This window comes from Puntigrus tetrazona, chromosome 1 (genome assembly GCF_018831695.1).
Source record: "Puntigrus tetrazona isolate hp1 chromosome 1, ASM1883169v1, whole genome shotgun sequence".
Classification (NCBI taxonomy): domain Eukaryota; kingdom Metazoa; phylum Chordata; class Actinopteri; order Cypriniformes; family Cyprinidae; genus Puntigrus; species Puntigrus tetrazona.
Window position 1 is genome coordinate 7409183 of NC_056699.1, and position 27969 is coordinate 7437151.

General features: G+C 35.4%; 1 protein-coding gene across 4 annotated transcripts in view; it reads right to left on the minus strand.

The window, feature by feature from the left end:
• Nucleotides 1-27969, minus strand: part of sdk1b (sidekick cell adhesion molecule 1b) — a 167320-nt gene that overhangs the window by 90845 nt on the left and 48506 nt on the right. For all 4 annotated transcript variants that reach the window (XM_043220344.1, XM_043261425.1, XM_043253963.1 and 1 more), the window contains exons 3-6: nucleotides 13564-13720; nucleotides 11546-11652; nucleotides 9918-10065; nucleotides 1524-1657 (exon numbers count right to left, since the gene is read on the minus strand). In XM_043220344.1, coding sequence (XP_043076279.1) covers nucleotides 1524-1657; nucleotides 9918-10065; nucleotides 11546-11652; nucleotides 13564-13720 — 546 coding nt within the window. The remainder of the gene's footprint in view (nucleotides 1-1523; nucleotides 1658-9917; nucleotides 10066-11545; nucleotides 11653-13563; nucleotides 13721-27969) is intronic.

Genomic DNA, 27969 nt, shown 5'->3' on the forward strand with positions numbered 1-27969 from the left:
TTTCTACTCATCATTTCTTTGTTCTTTCCCCTCCTTATGTCCTTGTCATATTCATTCAACTCAACACTCTGTTTGTGGAGTTTCAGATCCTTTAAACTACTTTCAACATCTCCTTTCCTTTAAATTTTTGATTAGAAAAAATGACATTTCTCCAAATGGTGGATTTGACTGACAGTCGTAAACCTCATGTCCCCTAAAACACTGCAGAGAAACTAATGACTTAAAGAGACGATTTTCACATGGAACACTTTCCCTACCCTTTTGTTCTTTTAGTTTTACATTCATTTGAAATGAGATTTATAAAGGTTTTCTGCGTGGTACTTTCATGTCATTCCGCTTTAAAAAGTGGCTGGTTGTTTAAACAGAAAGGTATGAAAAAATCTGGTTTTAATTGGGAGCAAAAACAACTTTCTCCTTCACTCCCAGTGAAAAGACGGAATTAATGTACTATAAAAACAAACTGCAAAATGCGCCACACAACACGCGCTAATGTTTCTACAGCGAACTGACAATATAAAGAAATGAGATGGCTGAAAATGTGAAAGGTGAAAGGGAGGTTCAATATGTTTAATTTAAAAGCACATCTACTTGAAAAAAAAGTCAATATTTTGTCCCAGAGCTGATCTGAACAAAAAATTACCATTTCACATTACAATCACACAACAAATGAACCCAAAAGAACATATCTAATCTAATATCTGACCATTTTGCTTTATACAGCCACTGACAGCCTACAAATCAATGTAACTGCATAACATTTACCATCCTGGTCTCTGATAGGCCTGTTTTGCATATCAGCTGTGACATTTAACTGATCATTTTCTTAATTTCACAAATGTCTTAATGCAACAGAGATGACAAGTTAACCTTAATCACATATTCGCATTAATTCCAAGCGACATTTTACTCATTAGCAGATTAAAAAACTTAAAGTCATTAACATATGATCAGTAGAATCATAATATATATTTACACACATAAAAGCAAAAATATGAATTGTAGAGTTTAATGACTATTCGACTGTTCTTCAAATACGTAAATAGTATGCGTTGAACGTTTAAATACAGTTATTCCTATTTTTTTCAGTAGCTTTTGAACTATTTGAATGTAAGATCTAAGTTATAATGAAATTACATACACTTCCAGTAGACATCATGCATTGGAAAAACATTTTTTAATGCTGTCCATGGCGATTAATCACATTCAAATTAAAAGTTCACATGATATATTTATGTGTATACTGTGTACATTTATTGTGCACTGTGTATATTTTTAGTATAAATACAAGCCCACACATAGAGTATATAATTAGAAAATGTTTATATACATGTATATATATATTATATATAAATATATTTAATATATAAACATGACATGTTTTTCTTCAAAAATATAATGCATGCTTGTGTTTGTATTTATATTACACGCATATATAATCTAGACAAAACTTATTTTGGATGTGATTAATTGTTTGACACCACTCATAGTTCTATATATGTATAGTAAATGTTGCATAAACTTACTTGCTATACTCAGGTAAATGGACGGGCTGGTTTTGTTTTCCCCGTTACGTTCGTTAACGGCCTGAACATAATACCGACCCGCATCTGCTGCCGCTGTCCCCAAAACCACAAGCTGATTGTCCAGTGTTATTGCTCTGAAACCAAAAGAGAAACACACAAAACACAATGGTCAACAAGACTGTCCACTTATGATTTATTTTCCCTTTTTTTAATCTCAGGCTGACCTGTACCAAATCCATCGGCTTATTTGTAAAATTGCTCAAGGTAAAGTACTAACGAAAGCACATGAGCATTTTATTATTTTAGTTCCGGATGGTCTCATCGGAGAGAGGGCAATGTGATAATTACTCCTTTCAGCGCACGTTCACAAATCAATACATCACTGGACACAATGAAAAATGAACATGCACAAACACGCGCGCACGTCCACTTACATTATCTGAGGTTTTTGCCACTTTCTGAACCGATATTTTTATCTCTCTCGAGGGCAGGGAAAAAAGACTTGCTAAAGAAAAACACAACAAAATGAATAAGAAAAGAAGGGAGAGTGGGCTTTCATGTTCCTCTATGGTCTGTGTTCAATAGAGCTCTTGTGAGAAACGTCAATAGTGCTTTCAAATGTTCACACACACATGACACAATCACACCTTTATATGAGGCAAGTTTTTAAAAGCACTAAGAGCTCCGCACTTTAGTCACCATAACAGAAGTGTCACCGCCACAACTAGATGAGCCACACCCAGAGAACCTGCGGAAAGCCTGAACGGAATTACAATCCTGTCTGTCAGAGCTCCCCGGAGAAGCAAACCGTTCCTGAAAGGCCTTTTCCAAAAGTAAAGCAGGGAAACAGAAAATCAAATACAGAGAGCTGCTTACACGTGTCACGTTTCATTAAAATAATAGAAGACCATTATCGCCACTCACATGAAATGCTCTTTTCTTTTCGTTTTATTTTACATATATCACCAGTGGGGTATGGATACAGACGTTTCGGATCAAATGCCTCCAGTGCGTTAAAGCAATAGAGAGCCTCCACCAACTGATTTGACGTGTTTCATGGATGATTTTCTGTTCTGATAATTCTGATAATTGTTCATGAGACCCTTGTTGGTCCTGAGCAGTTCGACTGCCTGATGTTCTTCAGAAAAATCCTCCAGCTCCTGCACATTTTCTGGTTTTCCAGCATCTTCTTTAAATTGGAAGCATTTCCAATGGTGTAAACGTTTGAACACAATGTGTATTTTTACTTAATTTGTTCAAAGATCTTGTTTTTTCATTTGGTATTGCACTTAGGAAGCTACATATATACTATATTCTGCAAGGGGCATGCGGATTTATGAGAACAACGAGCAAGGCATGCCATGTTGTCACCCTATAAGGAGCGGGCTGCCACAATGAGAACTCTGACACAGGTTTGAAAAAATATATTCCACAAAATTGTATTTAAAATGTAAAATACTATTTAAAGGCTTCTCAGCCAAATCCGAAAACATATGAAATTTGAAAGGGTGACAGAAAAGTATAAAAATGATATACATCATGGCTGCAAGTTGTAAGAATTACATTAATGACCCTTTTATGGTGCTTTCAGAAGCAGAAGCTTGAAAGAGCAAGAGCAAGCACTTTTCCTGTATTCAAAGTTTCTTCATGTTCTTTAGATGAACATCTGGGAACATTCGGGTTTGGAACAACATGAGGATGAGTAAATGAGAAAATGTATTTTTAAATGACCTATCCCTTTAACTACACAGTATAGGAGTCTCTGCTTACAGTACTTTTACGGTGAAGTTATCATTTCCATTATACAAGCATAAAACGCAATGAAAAGTCCAGGTGGAACGACACCGTTGGGGTCGCACACTTTGGAACTGCTGTTAGCCGACTCTTCAGCACTGCTCAACCTCAATAATTTAAACAACATCTGAAAATAGAAGTGATGTCGTACCAGCTCAAATAATGACAAAGATGAGGATTTTTTGACATTATTCGTTTATGTAAGTGCACAGTTTCTCCACACCAAATCCTGACGCAATGGCAGACCTCCGAAACGCTGGCCAAAGCCTACAATAATCTTCAAACAGAGGAGCTCAATGTTTTAATGCATGAGCCACCATGTAATGTCAATAAAGTCCAGTCATGGGTGACTGTCCACATTTAAATATATAGAGCTCTTTTGTCGACATTTCAACGAGTGGGTTCGTTTTGATTACTGGACACTTTTACAGACTAATGCATGTACGCATACACAGTCTCAAGGTGAAAGAGGAGGAACCATTAGGAACTAAATAGCCTATACTCTGACTTCAATATGGAAGAGCTTTTAGGGCAGGAAATGCGAATCAGACAAGCAAACAAGCGGTAAGACAAGGGAGATAGAGAAAAGGATAAGCCCCGAGATATTTAATGGGCACTGGATGTTGTTCATATGGAGTTCAAGGTGAAATAAAGTCAGACGAGAGAGAGACAGCAAGAGGACAGACAGGGTAAGAGAAAGAGAGAAACCACATGAAAACGTCAAGAATAAGCGTTTTAATCTATCTCCTGTAAGGAAAAAAAATTCCCTTTGAACTCAGAGTCTTTAATTCCAGCCTCTCCATCCAGGGGAAAAAAAGAGGGAAGGGAAGGGAAAATGAAAAAAGAGAAGTCTCGCACTCAGTCCAAAATAAATCCACAGTGGAAAAATCTCAGCATGGGATGTTTTCACACATTCAGCTTCAACTTTAAAATATAAGATATTCCAGGCCTTTAACTAACACTTTCAGGCCGGATTTAAGGGTGTGAGGTGAAGTTTGTTATGTTCTAGATTCACAGGTAATTTTACACATTTAAATGGACAGCTGATCCAAAATCAAAATTAAGCTATAATTCACTCATCCTCATCCCCAAACCTATAAGAAATTCACAAGACCCCAGTGACAAACTAAAACAATCAAAATATCTTTTTTAGTGTTCCACGGGCATTTAAGCATGAACTGTTCCTTTTGGAGCCACTAAAAATCATTGCTTGTAAACATAACCACTTTACTATGATGAAACATTTCTAATTTATGAGCTGTTTGCAATTTTGTCACAACAGACAGCTAAATTTAAATGAAAGACATTTTTTTCTACTAGTTGGTTTAGTTACAGCAGCAGAAGATGATAACTGTCCAAACCAAACATTTCTGAAAATTAGGGATCATTCTCGCACATGTTTATTTTTTTAAATGCAAAAAGCAGAAGAGTGGAATAAAAATAAAGCATTTTTAGAATGCGTTTAGAAATTCCAGATGTAATAATTATAGAATTATAGAATATACATATAATATATTTGGTAGTGAATGAGTTAATTGCAGATAACCAAACACTTAATAGCAGAGGAGAAATTATTAAAAGGTAATGACAATAGTGGAAAATAAAGCACCATGGGAAAGACAGACAGAGAAATGTTAAATTGAGTTTACAAGCCAGGAAACTGTGCTTAGATGGAATCTGACTTGTCAAATTGCTCCCAAGATCACAATAAACATACTTACTCACAAAAAAGAATGCAAAATGTGAAATATAAAGGTAGATAGAAGAAAGGCATATTGAATATTGTTTAGTCATGGAAAATATCACATCAAAAGCAATATACAATATGCTGTAAATTGGTGAGATATGCAGCTCCATAGATTGCACAGTGCACATATTCAAAATTGGAGGACCGTCATGTGTCCAGGATAAATGAAGAAGGTGATGAATTTCAGTAGTAAACGTTAGCCTATAGTAACAACAACAGCCAGCGTTTAGTGGGGATGTTGTTCAGCTGTTAATGAGGGTTACTGTTCTTGTCCATGGTTATTTTTGTGTTTATGGTTATGAAAGTATTTCAAAGAGGTGATGACTCGTGTGTGAAGGCGTGTAGTTGGACCATGTAGATGTCCTGGAGGCAAGGTGGGCTGCATTCATTGTATTTTTTGTATTCTTAAGGGGGTGTATGTTCCATCTGTGCCATTATTTTAATTGTTGGTCTATATACGTGAGAAGCAGACGGACATTTTTAGCTCATGCATTATGTCTTGCTGGTTCTTTACAAAGAGAATATCATGATTAGCATCCAGACCAATAACAGTATCACTTTACAATATGGTTATATGGTTATAAATTATATATATATTATATATATAATATATATATTATATAATATATATATATATATATATATATATATATATATATATATATATATATATATATATATATATATATATATGTGTGTGTGTGTGTGTGTGTGTGTGTGTGTGTGTGTGTGTGTGTGTGTGTATGTTTTAAAAGTATTGAAATAAACCCAAATTAACTACCATTCAAAAGTCTGTGATTGATTGATTAAATGAACAAATGAATGAATTAAATTATTACTTCTTCAGTAAGAACACATTAAATTTATCAATAGCGAAGGTAAATACTTTTATAATGTACAAATGCTTTCCATTTCAAATAAATGATGTATTTATGATTGCTATATTTATGAATGTCCTGAAAAAAAGCATCATAGTTTAAACAATGGAATTAAGCAGAACGTCTTAAGCATGTCAGAATGACTTCTGAGCACTGAAAATAAAAAATATATTCAAATGAAAAGTTTTATTTTAATTGTAATATTTTACAATTTTACTATTTATATATGGAATAAATGCAGCCTTTTGAGTGTACAATATGCTCTCCAAAAATAACATTTTTCAATTACTTTTGAAAAGTAATGTAAATTGTTAGACTGTTTTCGGCTGCCATTTGCATCAACTAATCAATTAATTCGAAGGGAGGAAGGACAAGCATCTTTAAAGTGCAAGTCAGTGCAGTGTATTCCTGTGCGGTGACTGACCTGCACCAAACTGTTATGAATGAAGAGCACCTAAAGAGTATTGTGTAAAAGCTTATGGCAGACTGAATTTCTCCAGCTGTCACTTAAAATACATCCTGTGTTGATCCTTCTTTATAACAGTATCACTGTTTGCTTCCCTCTTAAGGGCGCTCTTAAGGACTCAACGGTGTTGACAGCTGAGCCACTGATGTTCAGTGTTGTGGGGGTTTGTGTGTCCTTCTTTAAGTCCACAATCTTCACTGCAGGCTTCAGAGCAGTCAGCTTCAGGTTATTGTGTCACCACCAGGACCCCAGCTGCTCAACATCCTGTCCACAGGCAGATCTGTTGCTGCTGCTTATGAGGCCACTCTCTTAAAAATAAATTACAATTAGAGCCCAGCCTGATGCCACTGGAGAAACACAAAGTTTGCATACAGAGAGCAGTGGAATTCTTTTTTGCATCATATTGCTTTTAAATGGACAGATGCAGACAGTATTAATTCAAAATGCCAGTTTTGGCTAGTACCCTCATAAGCAGTCTTAACTGGGTTAAAATACAAATCTTTTGGGCATAAACAGATCCATGTGTTTCTTAAAGTGAAAGCAGCGTATGTTACTGTTAGACCTGCCTAAGCACTATTTTCTTTTGTATTTATTTGTGCTATTGTTTGTAATTTGTTCATTTGTTAATTTTATTACTATTTGTATATGTTTCAATTTACATTTTGAGTTAAATACAATTACATACGCCCAAAAAAACTATCAAAACAATAACGTTTTTTATTATTATTGCCATGTGAAGTTCCAGACTGAAATCACGGCTGCTGGAAATTCTTTGCAAACATATAAAATTAATTTTAAACTGTAATAATAATTTACAATATTACCGCTTTTACAGCCTTGAAAGAATAAAAATGGGTTCCATGTTGCAACACAGCTCATTTAACCCTTGGTTAAAAAAATTGTAGGTGATTCGTTTATATAATGGCAAGTAAAACAAGTAATAAGTGTGCAGTAAAAACATCAGACTCCACCAAACTTTAAAGAACAATAGAACCAATATACAGTAGTTAATGATTGTTCTTGGTGTGAACGGGACTTAGGTAGCACGGTAGTTGCTTGGCAGGTACTTGATCAGCAGTATGTTTCACTCAACTGTTTTCATAAACATGAAAGTCTGAGAATGTTTGTGACAAATGTCATGTATGCGTGTGCATGTTTGGTTGGAAAGCCCAATGACACTGTGGTCCAATCTATGATGTTCTACTATGCTAGGGAACCAAAGATCCAATTCAGTTATTACAATCAGGCAAAGTAGGAAGAGAAAACAGCAGCAAAAAAAACATTTAAATGAGCGAGGAATGGAGAGAGAGCTAGATGAAGGGAAGAGGAGTGTGTGTCTGCAGATCTGAAGTTCAAAGAGTAATCAAGAGGAAAGAGTGAACATGGAAATGAAATTTCATGCAGATAAGAGCAACAAGAAGACAGATTTCAGCACTCCTTTAGAAATCACATGCTTCAATTTATAGTCCAAACACAACCCAAACTACCAAACTGGAGACAAATTATACCTTTTTTTTAAGTTGCAAATTCTGTCTGTTTTTGGAAGTCTCTCTGTAGGGAGACTTGTAGTCTTTTAGGAAGTCTCTTCTAACTGTTCCTTGACATGGAGACAAGGAGGTAATCCCTGATTTGTTAGCAATGCAAATCCAGCATGTTCAAGTACAAAGAGGGATCTGAAAGCTGACATAAAAGGGAAAAAATGATCTACAAATCGAGTAGAAAAGTAAGAAACTGTTTGCAATGCGATTCAAAATGTATTTAAGACTTTGTAAGGACTTATGATGTCCATTTTTTTAAGATCTAAAAAAAAGAGCTATAGGGCAAATGAATTTCGTCAGATTTGCCTTTATGGGTATCTTTTCTATATGAATTAGAGCAAAATAAATAGCAGGATTTTCTTAGTGTCTTTGCAAATAGCAATAGATTCAGCAATCATGTCATAAAGACATGGCAGGCACTTTACCATCTACACCACTGGAGCTATTGATTACCGATCATCTTTTGTAGTGTCGACTAGTCCTCTGCCAACAAGGTAGGCTATTTGCAATTAGTGTAAACAGAAACTCAGATAAATTCACCTGAGAAACACAACTGTTTCTGATTTTCCAATTTGTTTGCAGAAAACATTGCTGAATTTAGTTTATATTTCTAGTCTGAAGTCTAAATCCCTCTACATTACGTTAAATTCATGCTTAACCAATTTGCACTCTCCTCACAAACCCTGTGCTAGTCGTGGGTGGGTGAATTTTCGTTGGACACACATGAGTATTTATCTCTCTCCTCTAGATCTCGTTTCTTTGATAGAGTAACGCATTTCACGTACGAGTGGCCTTTGAAATGAAGACCGTCTCATAGGTGCCATGACAACCGTTTGACTGACAGCCGGCGAGGTGAGCTATCCTCAGATGCTGCTTGACACTGACAGTAAAGCTTGATGAGCAGACGTGTCGACCCTGCTACTAACAATCCAAGAATGTGAAGCGTGGCATCAACAACTGCAGGACGTGCTGGTTTCATTTAGAGAATCAATGAATGTCATAAAGCACATCATTGCCGTGGGGGCCAACTGATGCAATCGGTATAAAGACACTGTAGACAGTGATTGATGTAACGCTATTTTCAATGCAAGCATGTGTGTGTGTGTGTTCTAAAGTGTACAACGAGGGTTGCCTGACTTTTGACAGATTATAATGTTAGGAATACATTTACATAATGAATTTAAGCAGGTTGGTGTCAATAGATATTGATCTTTTACATGATTGATTCAGCTAAAAATGAAATTTTGTCATCTTTTAGTTACCCTCATGTTGTTCCATACATACAATACTTTATTTTAAGGTTTTATAATACAGAGTATTTACCTTATTAGCCATTGTACATACATGAAATAAAATGTACTTATCATGTAACTAAGTTATCGAACGATCTGTAATAAGTAGCTTATGTCTGTGTATGTGAATTTATGATTAATTTGTATAAAGTCTGCAACACAAATGTGACAATCTTTTGGCTACATTGGACTTGGTCGGTTAAAAATATGGAATAGTTCCATAACTTAGTTACGTGATAAGTACATTTTGTTGAATGTAAGTACAACGGCTACTACTAAGTACTTACTAGAAAATGACTCTGTATTATGAAAACCATAAAAATAAATTTTCATCTGTGGAAAACAAAAACAATGACTTCTAAACAATAGCTTTCAGTGAATAATAGAGAATATCCTCACACGGGTGAGCCTTTTTCTTATTTTGGAGCTATAGCTTGGCAGCTCCATTTCTCATTCACTCTAAATCTATTGAAAAGAGCCGACAGAATTTGAATCGAAAAGACAAATCAAAGAAAATCATACAGGTTTGAAAAAACAAATGACTGAGGTCAGTAAATGACGACATAAGTTGCCTTTTTCTACACACAACCATTTAAATAATTAATTAGAGCAGGTTTAGGTCAATATCCATTGATCTTTTTGCAGAACAAGTCCCATAGATGTAAAAACAGCCACTTACACTCGATGGTTAGGAATGATCTTGAAGCCGTCTCTGAACCATGTGACCTGAGGGCGAGGGTAACTGGTCACAGCGGGAGGATTCAGGACAGCAGCTCTTCCCTGAGAGACCGTTTTCCTCTGTTCCAGTTCAGCAAAGTTATCCATGTCTAAGGGAGAGAAAGAGATGGAGAGGTGCAATTTAGTAAAAATGGCTATACTTAAGGCTATGCTAACAGACAGTAGTATGGTACAGTAATGAGAGATATCGCCTGTGGCAATGAATATCAAAATGAATATTATTTTTATTATTAGGCTAGTATTAGTATCTAATTAAAGGGGTCTTATTATGGTTTTTCACTTTTTGATTATAGTCAGTGCTTAGTACGTATCTTTGGGAATAAAAAAGCGAGATATTTTGATATTATAACTAATTCCCCGCCATTGACAAGATATTTTGTCAACTAAGAGACAACGCTGATGTTTTTACAGCAGTTCCTGTTCTAGTTGTATTATGGTAAGGAAAGCCCTAGTGCAAGTCCTCAATGAGTTACAGGACTTCCAGGGTCAGAGACAATATATCTAGATTATATATGTAGAAAATGTATGTAGATCATGTTTTGACCATTTTAAATCTAATCGGGATGAAGTAGGCTAGTCAGTGAGGGAGATGCCTTTACACAGAAACATTTCTAGATCGATAACCCATCGAATATAAATATGAATATGTATGTATGTGTGTGCATGCGTGATCTATATATAAATAAAGTATGTGTGTGTATATATATATATATATATATATATATATATATATATATATATATATATATATATATATATATAAATATATATAAATGCATGTAGCCAAAATATGTATTTCTGATGAACAACAAATTAAGATATTTTTGATGAAATCTGAAAGCTCTCTCATCCTCTATAAAAGAGAAAACAGAGAAAACAATAATTCACTTAATTTATTTAGCAATTCTTCTCCAGGAGTTACCATCTTCTTCCATTTTGGAGAGTACCCCAGAATGTAATCAACGTAATTAGCGTTGTTTACATTCAGCTATGCGCGCATTCAACTGAATGCAAACAGTGCTGATTACGGATCAGAGAGCTCTCAGATTTAATCAAAAATATCTTCATTTGTGTTATGAAGAAAGGTCTTACATGTTTGGAACAAAATGAGGGTGATTTAATGATGAAACGATCATTTTTGTGTAAACTAACCCTTTAATAGATTACACTCACGTTACGCTGCTTGTAGCTATACCCTGAAGTTGATTCACTCTCTGGCTATGAAACTAAATAAGTGAATAATGAAATACATTTGCATGGCGATATTGTTTATCTGCGATCCCACAAGCTGACGACTATTACAAGGCTTTTTGAGGCTTCTTCTGTAATACACTTGTATATGTGTCCCATACGCCTGCTGTATTTCAAACAGTAAATGAAGTGTACTGGAGTGACAGAATATTTAGAAATTACTGGAGTGTTTCCTGAATGTCACTTTTAGTTCATCCCCTATGGGACTCCTGTACTACATGCATATGTGTGTGTTCTAGGTGAGTGTGGCGATGTGTGAAATCCATTTGTGTTTCAGCTTCCCGAACTCCCTTTCTAACAACATACACATGTACTTACAAGCCACGCGAACATCGGCCCTCGTCTGGATCAGCGCTCCCATCCTGTTCCTCACCGCGCACTGATATACACCCGCGTCCTCGCGCTTTAACGACGTAATCGTGTACCTGGAAGAGAGAAAGAGATCTGGGATTTACTAAGTGCCCGCTTGATGTTTTTGCCGTGCAGTGCACACTATACTGCATACTACGCCCTTTTGAGTGTGAAACAGAGCGCATTATGCAACGATAAATGTTTTAAACAGTAGTGTAGTGCACTGTTGTCTCATTATAACCTCACTACGCTACATGTTTAATTTAGTGAGTCGCTTCTTATCAAACTTCTTTAATCCACTTTTGCATAAAAATATTTCCACTGCTGGCAGTTTGATCCGATAACGAGCCAAGGAGGAAATATAAAAAAAATTGGGTTGGTTCATTCATCACACTGTAATTAATAGGTCAAATCAAGTGCACTGCACTGTGGAATAAAAAGTATACTACACTAACACCATACGATTTTGCATACCGTTCACCATTTTATAGAATATACAGCAGAAATAGTATGAGTAGTATGGTACTGTTATTTTGATATAAAAATCAAATATGTGTTATCGGTGTCTGCAACACGATTTCTTTAACCTGTACTATAAACAGACAAGAAGTTTGAAAGTGAACACTAATAAGTGCTCGGATTTATGAGCAGATGGATGCGAGTGTGTGCTGTTTAATGAGAAAGATTACAAGCCCACAGGGTCAGAGCTGCTCAAATCTGTGTTGATTCGGTTTTAAAAGATGACTGTGTTTAATGCAGAAATGATGGTTTACATGGATTGAATGTGGAATGAGCTGCACTGATAACAACTCAACGCTCTGTCGGTTTTACAGACATCTCAAACATAAGGAAACGATTCAGAGGAGCACTGAAAAACACTACACTTTAATGTTACTGTCAGGATGAAACAGAAACGGAAGAAATAAAAAATTCAGCTTCAAATGCATTATATCAAAATATTTTTAGTTAATTTGTTATGTGTTTTTGTATATTTAGATTCAGTTTCAGTGTTTAGTTTTATTGCTTTGCTTTTGTATTTAGTACGGAATTCAACTTTAACTGTAGGTTTTTCAGTATTTCTTTTCTTTTTTTGGGGGGTGGGGGTGGGGGGATTTAAATAATGTTTATATTTTATTTTACTTCAGCTTATTTTCAATTACCAAAATTGGTTAAATATTACAGATTTGAGTTCACAAAATCAATTCAGACCAATGTAAGACAGTACAGTTTTCGCGTCAACATTTCAGCCAATCAATTGATGGTAGCTATTGACTTCCATAATCTGGCTATACTATGAAGCTAGGGTTAGGGTTACTGTCAACTATTTGGTTACACATGTTCTCCAAAATATCTTGTAACAATGTTAATCTTGACAGAATAAAATTTTTGGGTGGACTACTTGTTTTAACTAAAATGTCATTGCTTTAAAAAAGATGAAAATAGACCTCATCTCTCATCTTGCTAACGCTGTTCTTATTATACACCATTCCTTTATTATACACAACTGAGGTCACTGTAATAATAATGTCTCCAAAACACGAGGGGTCAAAGATGGATGACCAGACTAGAGAAAGAGGCCAAAGAAGGGAACAGGACAAATGAGATCCCAAAGGACTCTGCACCGTCTATATTATTTTATACGGTAGCACTATTTTGTGCAGTACAACCCAAAATCCAATGACCTCGGTACAGCGGTGCCAGTTAAGATAATGGTTACTTATACCAAAATAGTGCAACAGACTAGTAAATGAAATCAAAATGTTTAAATTTTTCAAACTTTTTGGGAGTCTTATGTTTTGCTGTTTTTTGCAGAATTCACGATCAGATGTTAAAGCCCATTTAAGTGGGATTAATCATCTTGCTTCAAAACGATTTGCCCTGTTGCATTGTTTTGGTTAAGACAGCTACAATAAACAGCTAAATCAATTAAATATTTCTGTCTAAACGTGTAGACAGCAGAATGTACAGCATGTGTTGATTATTACCTGTACTCTGGTGTGTATTCAGTGATATCTGTGCGGTTTCTCTTCCATTTGAACTCCAGCGGCCAGCTGCCCTCAGCCAGACAGGTGAGCACGAGTCTGTTCCCCTCCAGGTGTGTCTGAGCACCCCCTGCCTCGGTTTTGAAGTATGGAGCAATGTCTGTGAATAGAACATCAATAACAGAATGAAAACCCATGCTTAATTTTCATATAATGAACAGTTAAACTTCCCCAAATATGTAAGGATGTCTTATTATGATGCATGAATAAGAGCACATTGAGAGTAAGTATAAAGTGCTGACCATGATATTTCAAATGGTCCAGGCCCACCATAGTGGCCAAATATTACTTTGATTAATGACTGATATATCACCCAGGCTGATTGTAATTTTTTCTTGTGATGCCAAACAGTCTTCAGCATCACAGGATCCTTTAGAAATTATTTTAATATGCTGACCTTCTGCTCAACCTTATTTTCTATCATTTATTATTACTGTTATTTTTGTGGGAACTGCTATACGTTTTTTGGACTCTGATGAAAAAGAAGTTCAAACAGCTTTCTTTCTTTCTTTTCTTATTTATTTATTTAGGTGCCAATGTAAACGTCTTTACTGTCACTTGATAAATTCAATGAATCCTTGATGAATAAAAGCATATAACTGTTCTCCAAAAATTCACACTGACCCCAAAATGCGAAGTCAGGATGCCCAGACAAAGAGGAATAAGTTTAAATCGTGACTTAGTACTGTATTTACACTTTTAAAGGATCAACCGACAAATGGCTTTCATCTGCACATAAATATGTAAATATGACAAAGTAAAAAATACAAACTTGACCCTTAAGTCATCTATTGAAATGGCTGACGCTTTCTATATTAGATTTTCTGGTGCCCTCTCTTAACACAGTTTTAAAAGTATGAGTCCTTGGGCTGTAGCAAAAACATTTAGGCCATAATAAAAATAAACTTCTGAGAAAATCTGCTGCAAATACACACTTGCCAATTACGTCACCTTCATGTCAGTATTGCAGAGTCCAATTCAGACCAATTTGCATAATATGCATTCACCCAATAAAATCCAAAAAAGATCTCAAAGGGACCTTCGCTCAAGTGCTTTGTGGGAAACCTGATTCAAAGCCTTTATGTATTGTGAATCTAATCTCGCCATCTGTAGTCAGAATGTCTTCAGATGACATCATTAATACTGAACCACATCCGGCCAGTAGAAAACAGTAGGGAAGGCATGTGACCTGAGATTGAGATGAGACTGATAAAATGAACTTTCTCGCTCTCTCTAAATGTGTGGAAGCTGGTATGCAATTCACGCTGTGTGAATACAGTAAGTAAAAAAAAAAAATAAAGATTCCAATCGGTCTTTAGCAATACTAAACTGAATGTATATTCTCAAGGCATACTGTCAGCTGCGTTGCATAAAACATTGATCGATTAGGAATGCTTTTCAAGAAGCAGCAAAAAACCAGGACTGACGTGAAGTGCACACAAAAGACAACTTACAATTGATTCCAACAGAATTTGAGGATAGCGTTTCAAGTTAACAACATACTCTTTAACTCCTATCTGAGGAAATAGTTCAATTCCGTATGAAAGTTTTTGTTCATACGTTTTAGAAATTCTAGCTAATATCAGTAACACAATATTTTCATTTACGAATTGTGTGTGACTGACAATAACCGATACTGTACATAACTCATACTATAAATCCATACCGCTTTATTGAGAAAAATCTCTTTTTACTCCACTATGTTTATTTACAGCTAGTTTGACTGAATTCTGCAATTGCACTGTATGTTATAAATGTATACACATGACTCAGCCTTAGGATTTGGGTAGTAGGCAGGAAGATGCTTTTGCACAGTCTTCTCGTCTGGTGTGTTGGCCAGGTCAACATTCAAAAGAAACATTCTTACTGTCTCTGCTGAATAAAATGACTTCAGCCTGTTATTTTGAAGCTAAAGGCCAATGCCTCAGTGGCTCCCATCACACTTGTTAGTAAATTACTCAGCATTTAGCAAACGCTTTCATCCAAAAAAAAAGACTAATTGCAGAAACAGCCCTCCTGGAGCTACTAAGTGCTTTGCTTAAACACACAAAGGTGAGAGAATAGAAATGTGAAGCATTAACAAGATCTTAACATTGTCATGTCAGTGAAATTCATTTAAATTAATTAATACCACAGATAATTCAGATAAAAAGATAAATAAATAAATATATATACATATATATATATATATATATATATATATATATATATATATATATATATATATATATATATATATATATATATATATATCCACAAAAACGACAATATTATATAATTGATACGAAAATAACTTTTGGTAAAATTTAAAGGGGGAAGAAACACAACAGGAAATACAATAATAAGTTAAGAAGTTAAGAAGTGCCAGATAATTAGACCTATTTATGAGACAAAGTTCATTTAGGATGCATTCAGATTCATTTTTAATAACTTCTTGATAGAAGTTAGCTTTCGAAAAGATCTGAACACCCTTATTTCTCAAGACAGATGAGCAAGAATAACAATAATAGCTATAAAGCACCACTAACTGATTATTAATAACCCTCCAGTTTCTATCAACGCTTGGGACTGAAACTTGGCACTAACACCTTTAATCCTTAAGCGATGAACGATTACTGTGTTCATTTCACAGGAAAGGAGCTAGATGTTGAACTTAATGAGGCAAATCTGTATTTCTTCTAGTGCCAAATACACCACGCGAAGATCATAGCACCCTGTGATCTGACCTTTTTTGTGGTTCCAGTATAATGAGACGGCGTGACAGCCGCATGCAATCACAGCACAGTCCAACAGTTTTAGGGAGTTAAGTGGCCCCCCACCCATAATGCACCAGTCTTTTCCTCTGGCCTCAAGATACAGTTACCCACAGAGAAGATCTGAGCGCACAGACAGGTAGAAGCAAGCATGGGTAATCAGGTGGAAGAAATGGGGTGATCAGTGACATTTACACATCAAACACACACACAAACATTTCACTGAACTCCGGCACAAGCTGTCCTCACACACTTGTACGCGCATACACACATCACACAGACGCACGCAGCGGAAGAGACAGGGTGATCAGTGACATTTCCATAAAGTGGAGGCAGAAGATTCTCAAGGGAACGGGAAACAACATATGCACACACACATACACATACACCCTTTTAAAAGTGCCTTGCGACCAGGAAAATCTTTCTGTGAAGGACTATAGCTCACTCAAAGAACTTAAAGAAGGAAGAGTACGAGCTGTGAAATGGAAAGGACAAACATTATTGATAGAATCATCAGTCTGTGTTACCTGAACTGTGCAAACTCCAGGGCTTATATAAGACATGACAAACTTTATTTGCCAAATAAAGACGCTATGTCTTACCTTCAAACACTTATTTTAGTAATGCACCGAAATTCAAATTCTTAAACAAAGACTAAAATATTTTGGACTTGTTTTGTTTTGTTCTTATATAATATATATAATTATATATATATATAATATGTTAATAAATTACTTTAAAAAAGTAATTTAATGTTATTAATTATATAAGCCAAGTTTTTACACTGAAGTTTTAAATAAACAAAAAATTTTTAATTCTTACAACATATACAGTGATTAAATAAGTATTTTACCATAGTAAAGTGACTTTTACTTGTGACACTTGACTGTTGTGCTTATATTTTCTTTGTCTCTATTTAAATCAGTTTTTCTCAACATTCTGTTTCTGAAAATCTTTTAATTTTATCTTTGTTATACAAGTTTTGGAAATGGAACCCAGATTTCCAAAACTGTTGAGTATATATATATATGCACAATTGTCTACGATGATACTGTTTGGTCCATATTTTAGTATGAGAAATATTTCAGTATATCAGATTCGAACACTTTCACATTTAAGCATCAATGCCACAAATGACATATTACAAATGAAAACAAATCAAAGAAGACAGACATGTAAGACCCCGTAATATTGGATTTTATGCTACAAAGAAAAGAAAAGAAAGGAAAAGAACATACTGAGCTTCTTTTTTTTTGCACCTTCATGCTTTTCGCACTTTTATTTAAAGGCCCACTCTTCATCACAATGTGTGTGCGCTTAAAACATACAGTCCATCTACTTTCAGTCGGTTCTTCGTGCAGTTCACTGGTGCACATTTTCCACTGGATGCGTTGCATTCAAACTTAATTAAAACATATAAAATGTACTTAAAATGAACAGAAACCTTACTTATCCGCTGTTATAAATTGACTAGGTAAAGAGCAAGCCGATAGTGTATGATGATATAGCATAAATCAATATTAAATTAAAATTAAAGCAGTGATTGCATCTCCAATGTATTTTAGCACATGTTTCAGTCCGTTTCAGATTTAGGATATCTTTTTATACACACGCATAGCTGCAGGCACACGCTGTGACTCTGCAGGATTTCATTTTTGCTTACAAAGTGGCCAATTGTCACCTGCCACCAACAGTTTTCTTCAATCTCAAATGGCATGTAAAGGAATGAAGAGTGTTTACAGCTCTATCTTTAGAGAAAATGCGAAAAACAAAAGCTTATATTTAACTAGAAACTGTTTAAATCGAAGGAGGGACACATAAGCAAAAGGATGCACGCTTGTGATTGGCCCGATCGTAGAACGAAGACATAAAAAGCAGTAAAGGAAGAGATTAAATTGTCTTATATATCCCATCACCCTTTTGTGCTCAGGTAGACGTGTGCGGCTGAGAGAATTAGTTATTCTTCAGAGGGCAAATAGAACAAATGCACAATAATTACTGTTTGCCGCTAGATAAGGGGGTTAGCGAAGCATTCAGCGCGTTTTTGTTTGCTTATAATCAAATTAAAGTTCAAAAGCATGCAAAATCTGACAGCTCTGAAAATGAAGTACTAACCTAACACCGAATGAAGAGAGAGAGCAAACAAAAATAAACAGAAAGCTGAAAGAAATGCACAATCGCTCAGTCATACAAACACAGGCAGGCAGCTAACCACCTAAAATTTCTAAATGTCTACACCACAGGCTGTATAATAGGACGATCATCATTATGTTGTCATATTGTCACAGTCTGTACTGTAGAATTCCAGAAAAATATTTTATGGATAGATACAATTTTTTTTTTTTTTACTTTGGTATCTTGGCAAATCGAAGGACATGTTTTGAGATCTATTCTGAAAAAGGACATGGTATTGTATATTTAACTTTTTTTATTATCTTTTAATAGCACTGCCATTGTCCAACATTCTTACTTTCTCTTAGCTGAATCTAAACAATCTCTAAAATCAAAACAGAATATTGCCTAAATGCCTAAATTCACTCATAGCTTTTAAAAATTGCTTTTACTTTTCATTTTTAAACAGCATATTTCCATAAAGTTATTTCAGCATGCTGTTCTAAATTAAATTTTTATATGTTTTGTTTAGTTGTAGTTAAAGTTTCAGTGACTTCCTTGCAGGTTTCATAGCTTCTATTCATTTTAAGTTCAGTTTTAGTTTTCGTTATTTTAGTACATCCAGCTAAACTAAATGAAAATAACACGTTGCCTTGGAAACTAACTGGAAAAAATACGTCTCTATATACAGATTTTTCAATTAAATTCCTCCAATGTTGTCTCGGAGAGACAGCTGAGATATACTGAAGACAGCATTTGTGATATTTCTTTGCTACGTTTTTTCTTCAACAGAACCCAAATACAGGCTTAAACGCGGCTCGACATAAGATTAAGTTATCAGAGAGCCTCGCAAACACAGACACATACCCTCAAAAGCAGAAAAGTTCTCTTGACAGTCCTGCTGTTTCACAAGGACAACATACCCCAGAAACGTCTCGACGCGCTCTAGAAACACTCTTTCAAGTAAAGCGGGTGATGAGCCCCATCTAAAAGAGTTACCATTCTCCAAAAGAGAAATCACTTGACATGCTGTATTAAGAGTATAGCCGTTATATATTCCCTTGGCCCCGATCTCAAGCAAAGCTTTCACCGGTAAAGAAGGGGTGATTTTATCGAAAGGGTGGGAAGTTCTTTCTTTTAACCTTTTCTCAAGAGCATGTCAAAGACTTGAATCTCACCGATTCTTTCAAGACGTTCACCAGGGTAACCTTGGTGTGGATGTCTTGTCTTGACGTGATGGGCAGATGGATCTCTTTTCATTCATTATTCAAAACGGTTTAGATCAAAAAGCATTCACGGCAAATTTATCCTGATGAGCAAAAACCTCACAGAAAGAAATCTACAGACAGGGAGCATGTGGTGGGTAATTCTTTGATATGAAATCGTAATTGCCAAAAGGTTTTATAAGTTTGTGATTTTCTCAAAAACTCTGAAATATTAAATAACTGAATTCTGTAACCGACCGATCAGAACAAGGCATTCCAGAGGCCTTTGTGCTAAATATCCCCATATACCAGACTTTGACTGAATAAATACAGTTATATGCAGCTGCTACAAAAGAATATTAAGCACAGAGCAGGTGTGTGTGTTTGTGTGTGAATATTAGGCAGCTTTAAAAAATAAAGCAACTATTTTGATTACAATATGAAATGTTTAATGAGCACCAAATCAGCATAACAGAAGGATTTCTAAATTCATCTTTTTAATTAAATTATTATTAAATTACATTTTTATATTCAATAAAGTCGTTTCAAATTGTAAAAATACTTCACAATATTATGGTTTTAGAGTATTTTCTTTTATGATAAGAGATGATTAATATAACAGATTTGTATCAAAACCATCTTTTCAGACCCAAAACCCTTTGAACGGTAGCTTACTATATGTTTTTTCTGGTATAGCAAGCACACTTACCGTACAAAAACAAAAATCTTGAATTAAGATCTCCTTCTAACATCGAAAGCAACACTCAAGTAAAAACACAGGATATATCAGATCAACAATGAAAGTCAAACCACTTCATACCAGAGACAGACTTCAGCAAGTGTAACAAAACGAAAAAGGCTTGTGAAAAAACAACCTTGACAGAATTTCGTATCTGAGATGGACAAAAGACACGTGTTAAATGTCAACATTTTACCCTTTTCTGAGAGGTTGGAAGCCACTTTGTAAGCCGTTTTCAAAAACATCAGTTTTCAGTTAACTATAACAAAGTGTCTTTTTGTTTTCAGAAATATTGCTTTAATGTGAATAGAGCGTTGGACGCATGACTGTTCAGAGATTTCCAGCCTTTATATTTCCACTCGGTTTCTCCTCCGACCCATTTCCCTTCCCTGGTCTCATATTTTTTCGCTGTTTGTTTGTTTGCAATAGACCTTTGCTCTGTTTCTTTGAGTTACGACTTCTAAATGAGAGGATATTAACGTAAAAATTACATTTGCAAATATCTGCAGCTTGCTTGTTGTAATATCTCTTTGCAGCAATTACAAGCTAAGCGGCCAAAACCTTTAAATGACTGAGAGCAGATTTATACCTAAAATTAGTTGTCCGCAAAGACAAAAAAGTCTGCATTTAAAACACTAGTCAGTCAAAAGAGCCTTTTTTTTCCCAGTGTACTAACAATCCCACAACCCTCAGAATTATTAGAGCTGAGATGAAAGAGAAGTACACATGGGAAGTGCTAATTATTACAGAGACAAAAAGTCGGAGTGTTTTTTTTCCCTGAATTTTCTGACAGCTTGCCAGCTCTCCAGCCCAAATTCAATTATTATTTCCGACTGTTAAGCCAGTAAATGAAATTTGCTGTTATTTTAAGTCTGTTTTAGGGAACTAAAGAGTCTCGTTCTGTCTGTTATATAAATATCCTGTAGAACTGAGTGAGTACGTGGGCACTTTTGTGAGAAAACAGCATGAAAAGGTTTAAGTCACACTAAATTATTTCTCATCATTCAGCATGTTAACAGGAAATTACGTATTTTCCAACTCATCCTTTTCTTGAGCTATGAAGGTAAGTATTACAAGGCGGCACAGGTGGATTGTCCCTGTAGTAACTGTACTGAAACACGATCTTAGATAAGCTCAAACACTATTCAGTGGGGGTTTGTGCTCTAAACAACATCTGATTTGCAGGTTTTAACAGTGGACGGTAATGCTCTATTTCAATAGGCCACTTCAGACATTCTACTAAGAGTAAGCAACTAGCAGTCATCAGAGTATCACCAGAATGTCTGATTAATATCTTATAACACTTAATTGGGTTCGGTCCACAACATACAACATACTTAGTAGAATGTCAGATAAGTGGATTATCAAAATAAAGTGCAACCTATTGGAAAGCTGTCATTTTTAAGCAGTCTTAAGCCATAATAAACGCGCAACAGGAATTTTCACGCAATGAGAAAAGTGAGCGCACATTCTACAAAGGTCAGCATAAATGAGGAGCAGCTTTGTGAAAACAGAATATCCGCAATCACAGACATCCCTATCCGGATGGGAATTTATTTCTCAGAGGACCGACAAGTTGCATGAAAAACAGAAGGTAATTTGTTTTCATTTTTACCCAGGTTGTGCAAGAAAAGCACAGATGTGTTCAGATGCTACTAAAATCCCAAAGTATGCTTGCGGAAAAAAAAATTCTAAACTTCCTCGGGGAAAACAAGTTACATCTTTAAATGACTACTTGCACGGATACGGATAAATCTGGCCAGCTAAGTTCTTCAGCAAATGCAACTTTTATTAAACCTAAAAGTTCTTCCTGCGTAATTTCTTGGATTGCTTCTTCTAAACAAAAAAAAATAAAAAATCCTTCGGAAAAGAAAATTCCATCATATGTAATATTATTTGTTTTTAAATGGAAGGAGAGTAGCAGGGAGAAGATAAACTTCATGGGTGGGATATGGCTACTTGGATTAAGTCAAAAAAGCAGGATTTGATTTGCAATTTTAAAAAGACTACAACTTAGTGTGTGTGTGTGTGTATGTGTGTGTGTGTGTGTGTGTGTGTGCGGTGTATGTGGGTGCCAACGCGGAGCCTCTCCCACGGGACACAGCACAGTACGTGACCTCATTAAAGGGAGACAATTTAATATTTGACAACATCCCCTAGAGGACTTTGGGCAAAGCATGACTTCCTGTCTCCCCAGATTGGCTCTGCTGTGGATGAGGGTGTATGTGTGTACCTGCATATGCGACAAGTACAATTATATCTGCACTGCAGGAAGCAGAGCACTTTCCCACAAGTGCAGACAAAAACATTCCTGTCCACCATAGTGCTGCTTTGATCAGACAGAAAACTTGATCACAGTTCATGTGTCCATTCCCTGTTTTTCCTTATAAATGTTGCTTAATCTATACATATTTCTGTCCTGATTCACACAAATGTATTAACTGTTGAAAGCAATGAGTCTTGGTCATGTTGATGGCACCCATTCACTGCAGAACATTTTCTGCAAATCTTAAAAATGTTAAAATATACTGTATCAAAATATATATATTCTCTTTTCTTATAATATTTTTATTCATAAACTAATTTATGCTGTTAGAGAAGACAAATACAATTAATTAAGAAAAATAATTTTTGCTGTGTAATTATTCTTTACTAAGCACAAACTCCAGCATCTTAAATTAATCAAATTAATTGTGCAACAAATGATGAACTGTTTTCGTACTAGACCTGACTATACAATACATTTTGACTACTTAATGCATCTGTGTGATTGAGTGTGTGTTTGGTGTAGATGTGTCTGTTATGTCATCCCGCTCCTGACTGATCCTGCTTCAGCTTCTCATGTTCCAACACAGACCATTGCTTAGGCAAAAATAGCTTTTTTTGTAACATGTTGGTGTGCTGCTCTGATTGAGTTAAGTGTTTGGTTTGAAAAGCTATAAACATCTCATAATTCTCTCATATCTACCAAAAAATGGTATAAAAAGTGATGTCATTCGTCTCCAAATTAAGTCGTTTCGCCACGCTCTGCTACCAGTGGAGCAGAGCGTGGCAAACCCAGGCTGCTTTCAGCGGACACAATATTGAACCGAGCAAATGCAAAAAGTTCTCTTTGCACTCACATCACACAAAACAAGTGGATGTCACATATACTTTTTAATCTCATTTAATGAATATTATTGCATTGAATAAAATACATTTGTAAATATTTATACATTCTATATTTATACACTAATACGGCTTTATTATTTTGTCATTCATTGTAATAAATAAAGAGTTTAATTGAATTTATTTCTAAAAGAAAAAGCGATTTGTAAGCAATTTTCAGTTTTTTTTGTGATGTCAAAACCGAGGTACGTACCGAACGCTCATGTTTAAGGGTTTTGGCAACAAGTAGTTCTAAGTACATTATTGGTGAACTAGCCAGCAGGTTAGTTCCTAGAAAACCAATATTTTGTGTGTGTTTGGCCAATTAGTGTGCACTTATATCACTGATAGTTCCTAGATCTTTTTTAAACCCTACTCTCAAGTAGGAGCTAATTTAGTTCTTCCAAACAGAGTTCCTCAAACTAAAATCGCTTCTAGTTTCTGCGGTGTGAACACACCAAAAGGTGAGCAGTTCCACAATTAGTTACTACAAAAAGGTACCTGCGGTGCGATAGGCCCTTTTCTGTACCACCACACACACAGGTTATTTAAAATACTGAAAAACTCTACTAATGCATTATAAGCGAAATACACAAATGCATATATCGTTAACAAATATGCAAATATAGCTGTCGTATATACCCCAAACGTGCAAATCGGCATTAAAGCCAAAATAAATCACAAAAAAAAAAACCCATAATGCAATAAGCATGAGGCCGTTTTATTTATTCCGCGAACCGAGCGCACCAGCACACTTCAAAGTGAACAGGAGAACATACAGCCAAGGTCAAAGAGGATACGGCTCTCCCCTTCCGCAGGCTCCCTCTGGCATACAAACCTTGGTGTTAACCCCTCGCACAGAGACTGAGAGAGATTTCAAAGTCTCTGATGGGTTATAGGTTCGTCTTAGCCAAAGGTTTCTCTCATTTGCAGTTCATTTTTTTCCTGCAGTTCTGTTCATTTGTATTCCGAGTCACAGGCGGCATTCTTATAAGACCTCAAACACACACCCTACAAACACACAGGTAAACCAATATCATTTCATCAACACTCCTTTTTTCTACCACTATTTTTCTTTCTCTCACCTCCCTTCCTGCCTCCCTGTCAGTTTCGCTGCTTATGATGAGGTGCTCCATCACGCGCTGCCTTTTCATTTTTATTCTGTATTTCTAAACTTATTATGATCCCCACACACACACACACACACACACACACACACACACACACGCACACCCATCCGCCCATAGCTGACTCATTATCACTTATATCACGCTTATATGTCAACACAGCCAGCAACGTCGAGTGTTAAGATGCCCGAACGTCTGTGTGTGTGTGTGTGCGCGCGAATGTGTTTATATGCTCACGTTTGGCATCTCATGAATAACTGATGGGCAAAAACAGAGGGAGTTCTGATTTGGTGAGAATGAATTTTGGCTTCCAAAAACTGCCCAACCATGAAACGAGTGCATGATGAAATGTTTTGCTTTGAAATAGCAAATCTGTATCACCCATATGAAATAAGGACTAAAGTGAGGCGGCGAAAAGTAGCCTTTAGAAACACAAAGACTTTGAAAGAGACGGGGGAAGAAAGTGAAAGAGATTTCCCCCATTGACCCGCGTTGTGCAAGATGCATGAAATAAGTTTTATTTTGTTTCCTTGGGGCATTTTAATCTAATCTGGCAGGGACGGGACTATATTGATATGTTAAGGCAGAAGGTATTACTGAAGCTTAGTAGCATCATATTAAAAAGAGCCATGAATAGTGCAGAGCCAAATATTATAAAGTCGAAAAGTTTCATAGCTGGGTTTCTGCTTACTAACTTTAGACTAGGAAAAGAATTGGTTTCATTCAAATGGAGATTGGACATTTTCATATGACTGTAACAAAATCCAAGCAGCATTATATGAACTAAATTCTGGCTTATCACTGAATTTTACTTCTAAAGTTATTCCTGAGAAAAACTATTTAGACTTTTGTTTGGAATATATAAATAAATAACAGTTAATAGTAGCTAATAATAATAAATGTCTTATTCATTGGAAATTGAATATTCTTATTTTAATGTTTAAAATAATTCTTATTTAAATAAATATTATAAATTATAATAATTATTTTCAAAAAGGATCAAACTTGATTTTAACAAATAATAATACTAATAACACTTTACTTCTGTAAAGTGACATAGTTCCAAGTGAACAATATTTGCTATAGGCAAAAATAATTTTCTTTATTATAAATTGATGGTATTATGATTGTATGCATGATATTTTGGCTTTTTTTAAATCAAAAAAGAAAGATTAAATGAGTTAATTAATTATTTAATGTATTACGTTTTTTGAACGTTGATATTACCATTTCCAATTTTGGGAAAATTGAATTTGAATGATTCATTTTTAATGAACATGATAAAACTGCTTATTAAACAAAGCAGTCTCACATAAAAGAGGCACATAAAATGCTATGAAATACTGCGTGGCTATTACCGTCCACTCTGAATGAGATGAGAGGTGATAAAAATATGTAGGATTTGTGGTCAAGGTCATCCCGCCTCATTTACAGTCCGTCCAATCACACGCCTGGGCACCTGCGGAGCCGTGACGAGCCTCGAGATATGTATACAGAGAGACAGTTCAAACAGACGCACACACATTCCCATGCCCTCGCTGAGAAGTAAAACTCAGAGTTATCATTCTCCTCATCAAGTCTTTGGCAAAACAAATAGTGACAGATACGCCCCGGAACGCATCGAGCATTGGTTTGACTGGCAGGCGTTCAGGGATGACAGCTCTGTCGGGTCCTGTCAGAGCTGGATGGTGACTGGCGGACTCCGGACAGCTGAACATCTGGGGCCTTTCTGAATCAGAGACCATCACTCACAGTCAAACACACACACACACACCCACCCACCAACACATGCACAAACACAAACAGAATCTGCACCGCCTTACCTCTATGCATTAAATACAGTAACCATCTGTTACTTACAACACTGTCAAAAATGCACTTTGATTAGAGGTATTGAGAAATTGTTCATCATATGAAATGTGTGTGTGCGTGTGTGTGTATATATATATATATATATATATATATATATATATATAGAGAGAGAGAGAGAGAGAGAGAGAGAGAGAGAGAGAGAGCTGTCAACTGAAAAATTTTATGATTATGGTTATAACTATTGCTGTACACGCTAAAAGCTCAAGGCTGTATTTTTTTGTTCTATGTTTATAATAATTTCACAGTTTCAATTTGGACAGAACCATGTATATTCAAAACCAATGGCAAATTATTTGGTCAAACCTGAAAATATTTACTTATATTTACTTAATATATGGTATACTTCCTCATTGTTATTATTCTAATTATATGGAATAAATTATTAGTATTATTATTAATCATTATTGTTCAGCATGTCATTTTGTTTAACAATTAACGTTATATATTTTTTATATATTTGCATTCGTATAAATTCTATGTTTTTAAATCTATTTTTGCATAATTTTTTTGTTTTGTTTTTCAACTATTATTTTTTATATTTGGCATAATGGTTTAATAGTATTACAGTTATCATTACTTAATTTATTTTTCTTCAGCATGTCATTATAAAGGTAATATTTTATCTATATCTCTATCCATATCCATATCCAGTTTTTATTTATTTATTTTTAAAGAAAGAAAGAGATGCAGAATGAAAGAAGGGAGGAGCTAGCTATACGGAGAGAGCAAGAGAGAGAGATGGAAAGAGTTTTATTTAAAGGTTTTACTGACAGGCCTAATGAATAGCTGCCGGATTAGAAATAGGAAATAAACACGCCAAGCCAAACTAATCAATCAAAGCTCAGGGCTGAAACACCGCCTATGTTCATTATATTAAACACACACATACAAACTCTCACACACACACACAAATACACCTAGAACACCCACTTTTAACAACAAGCATTTCTGTACCACCCCAACAAACAGAAATGTGTAATTGCTGCAATACAAAAATAAATGTATTAAAAGATACTGATGAGATTCGGGGTAAAATAACATCTGCACGCTTCGAACCTGATTTCTGAATTTAAACGTCTACTGAACTCTTCTAAAAGTCAACCAATATATTATCACTGTCATCCTGGATGCTGTGTTAAAAAGAAAATTGATGGGTTTTTTAAATGGCATTGAAATTCAGAGCACTCAACAGCTGTTGCTGTGCAACTGTCTTCCTTCAGATGTTAATTTCAACTGTACTTCTGCTCTGACGGTCTTCCTCTGAACCTTCATCAGTGGAATTTGATTGATTGGTGCAAACACAATGATTGTTTGGAATCGAGAGGAACACTGCAGTTAGACGGAAACCATAAAGCAAAAGAAAACAGAGCGGACTGACTTAGTATGGTACTTCA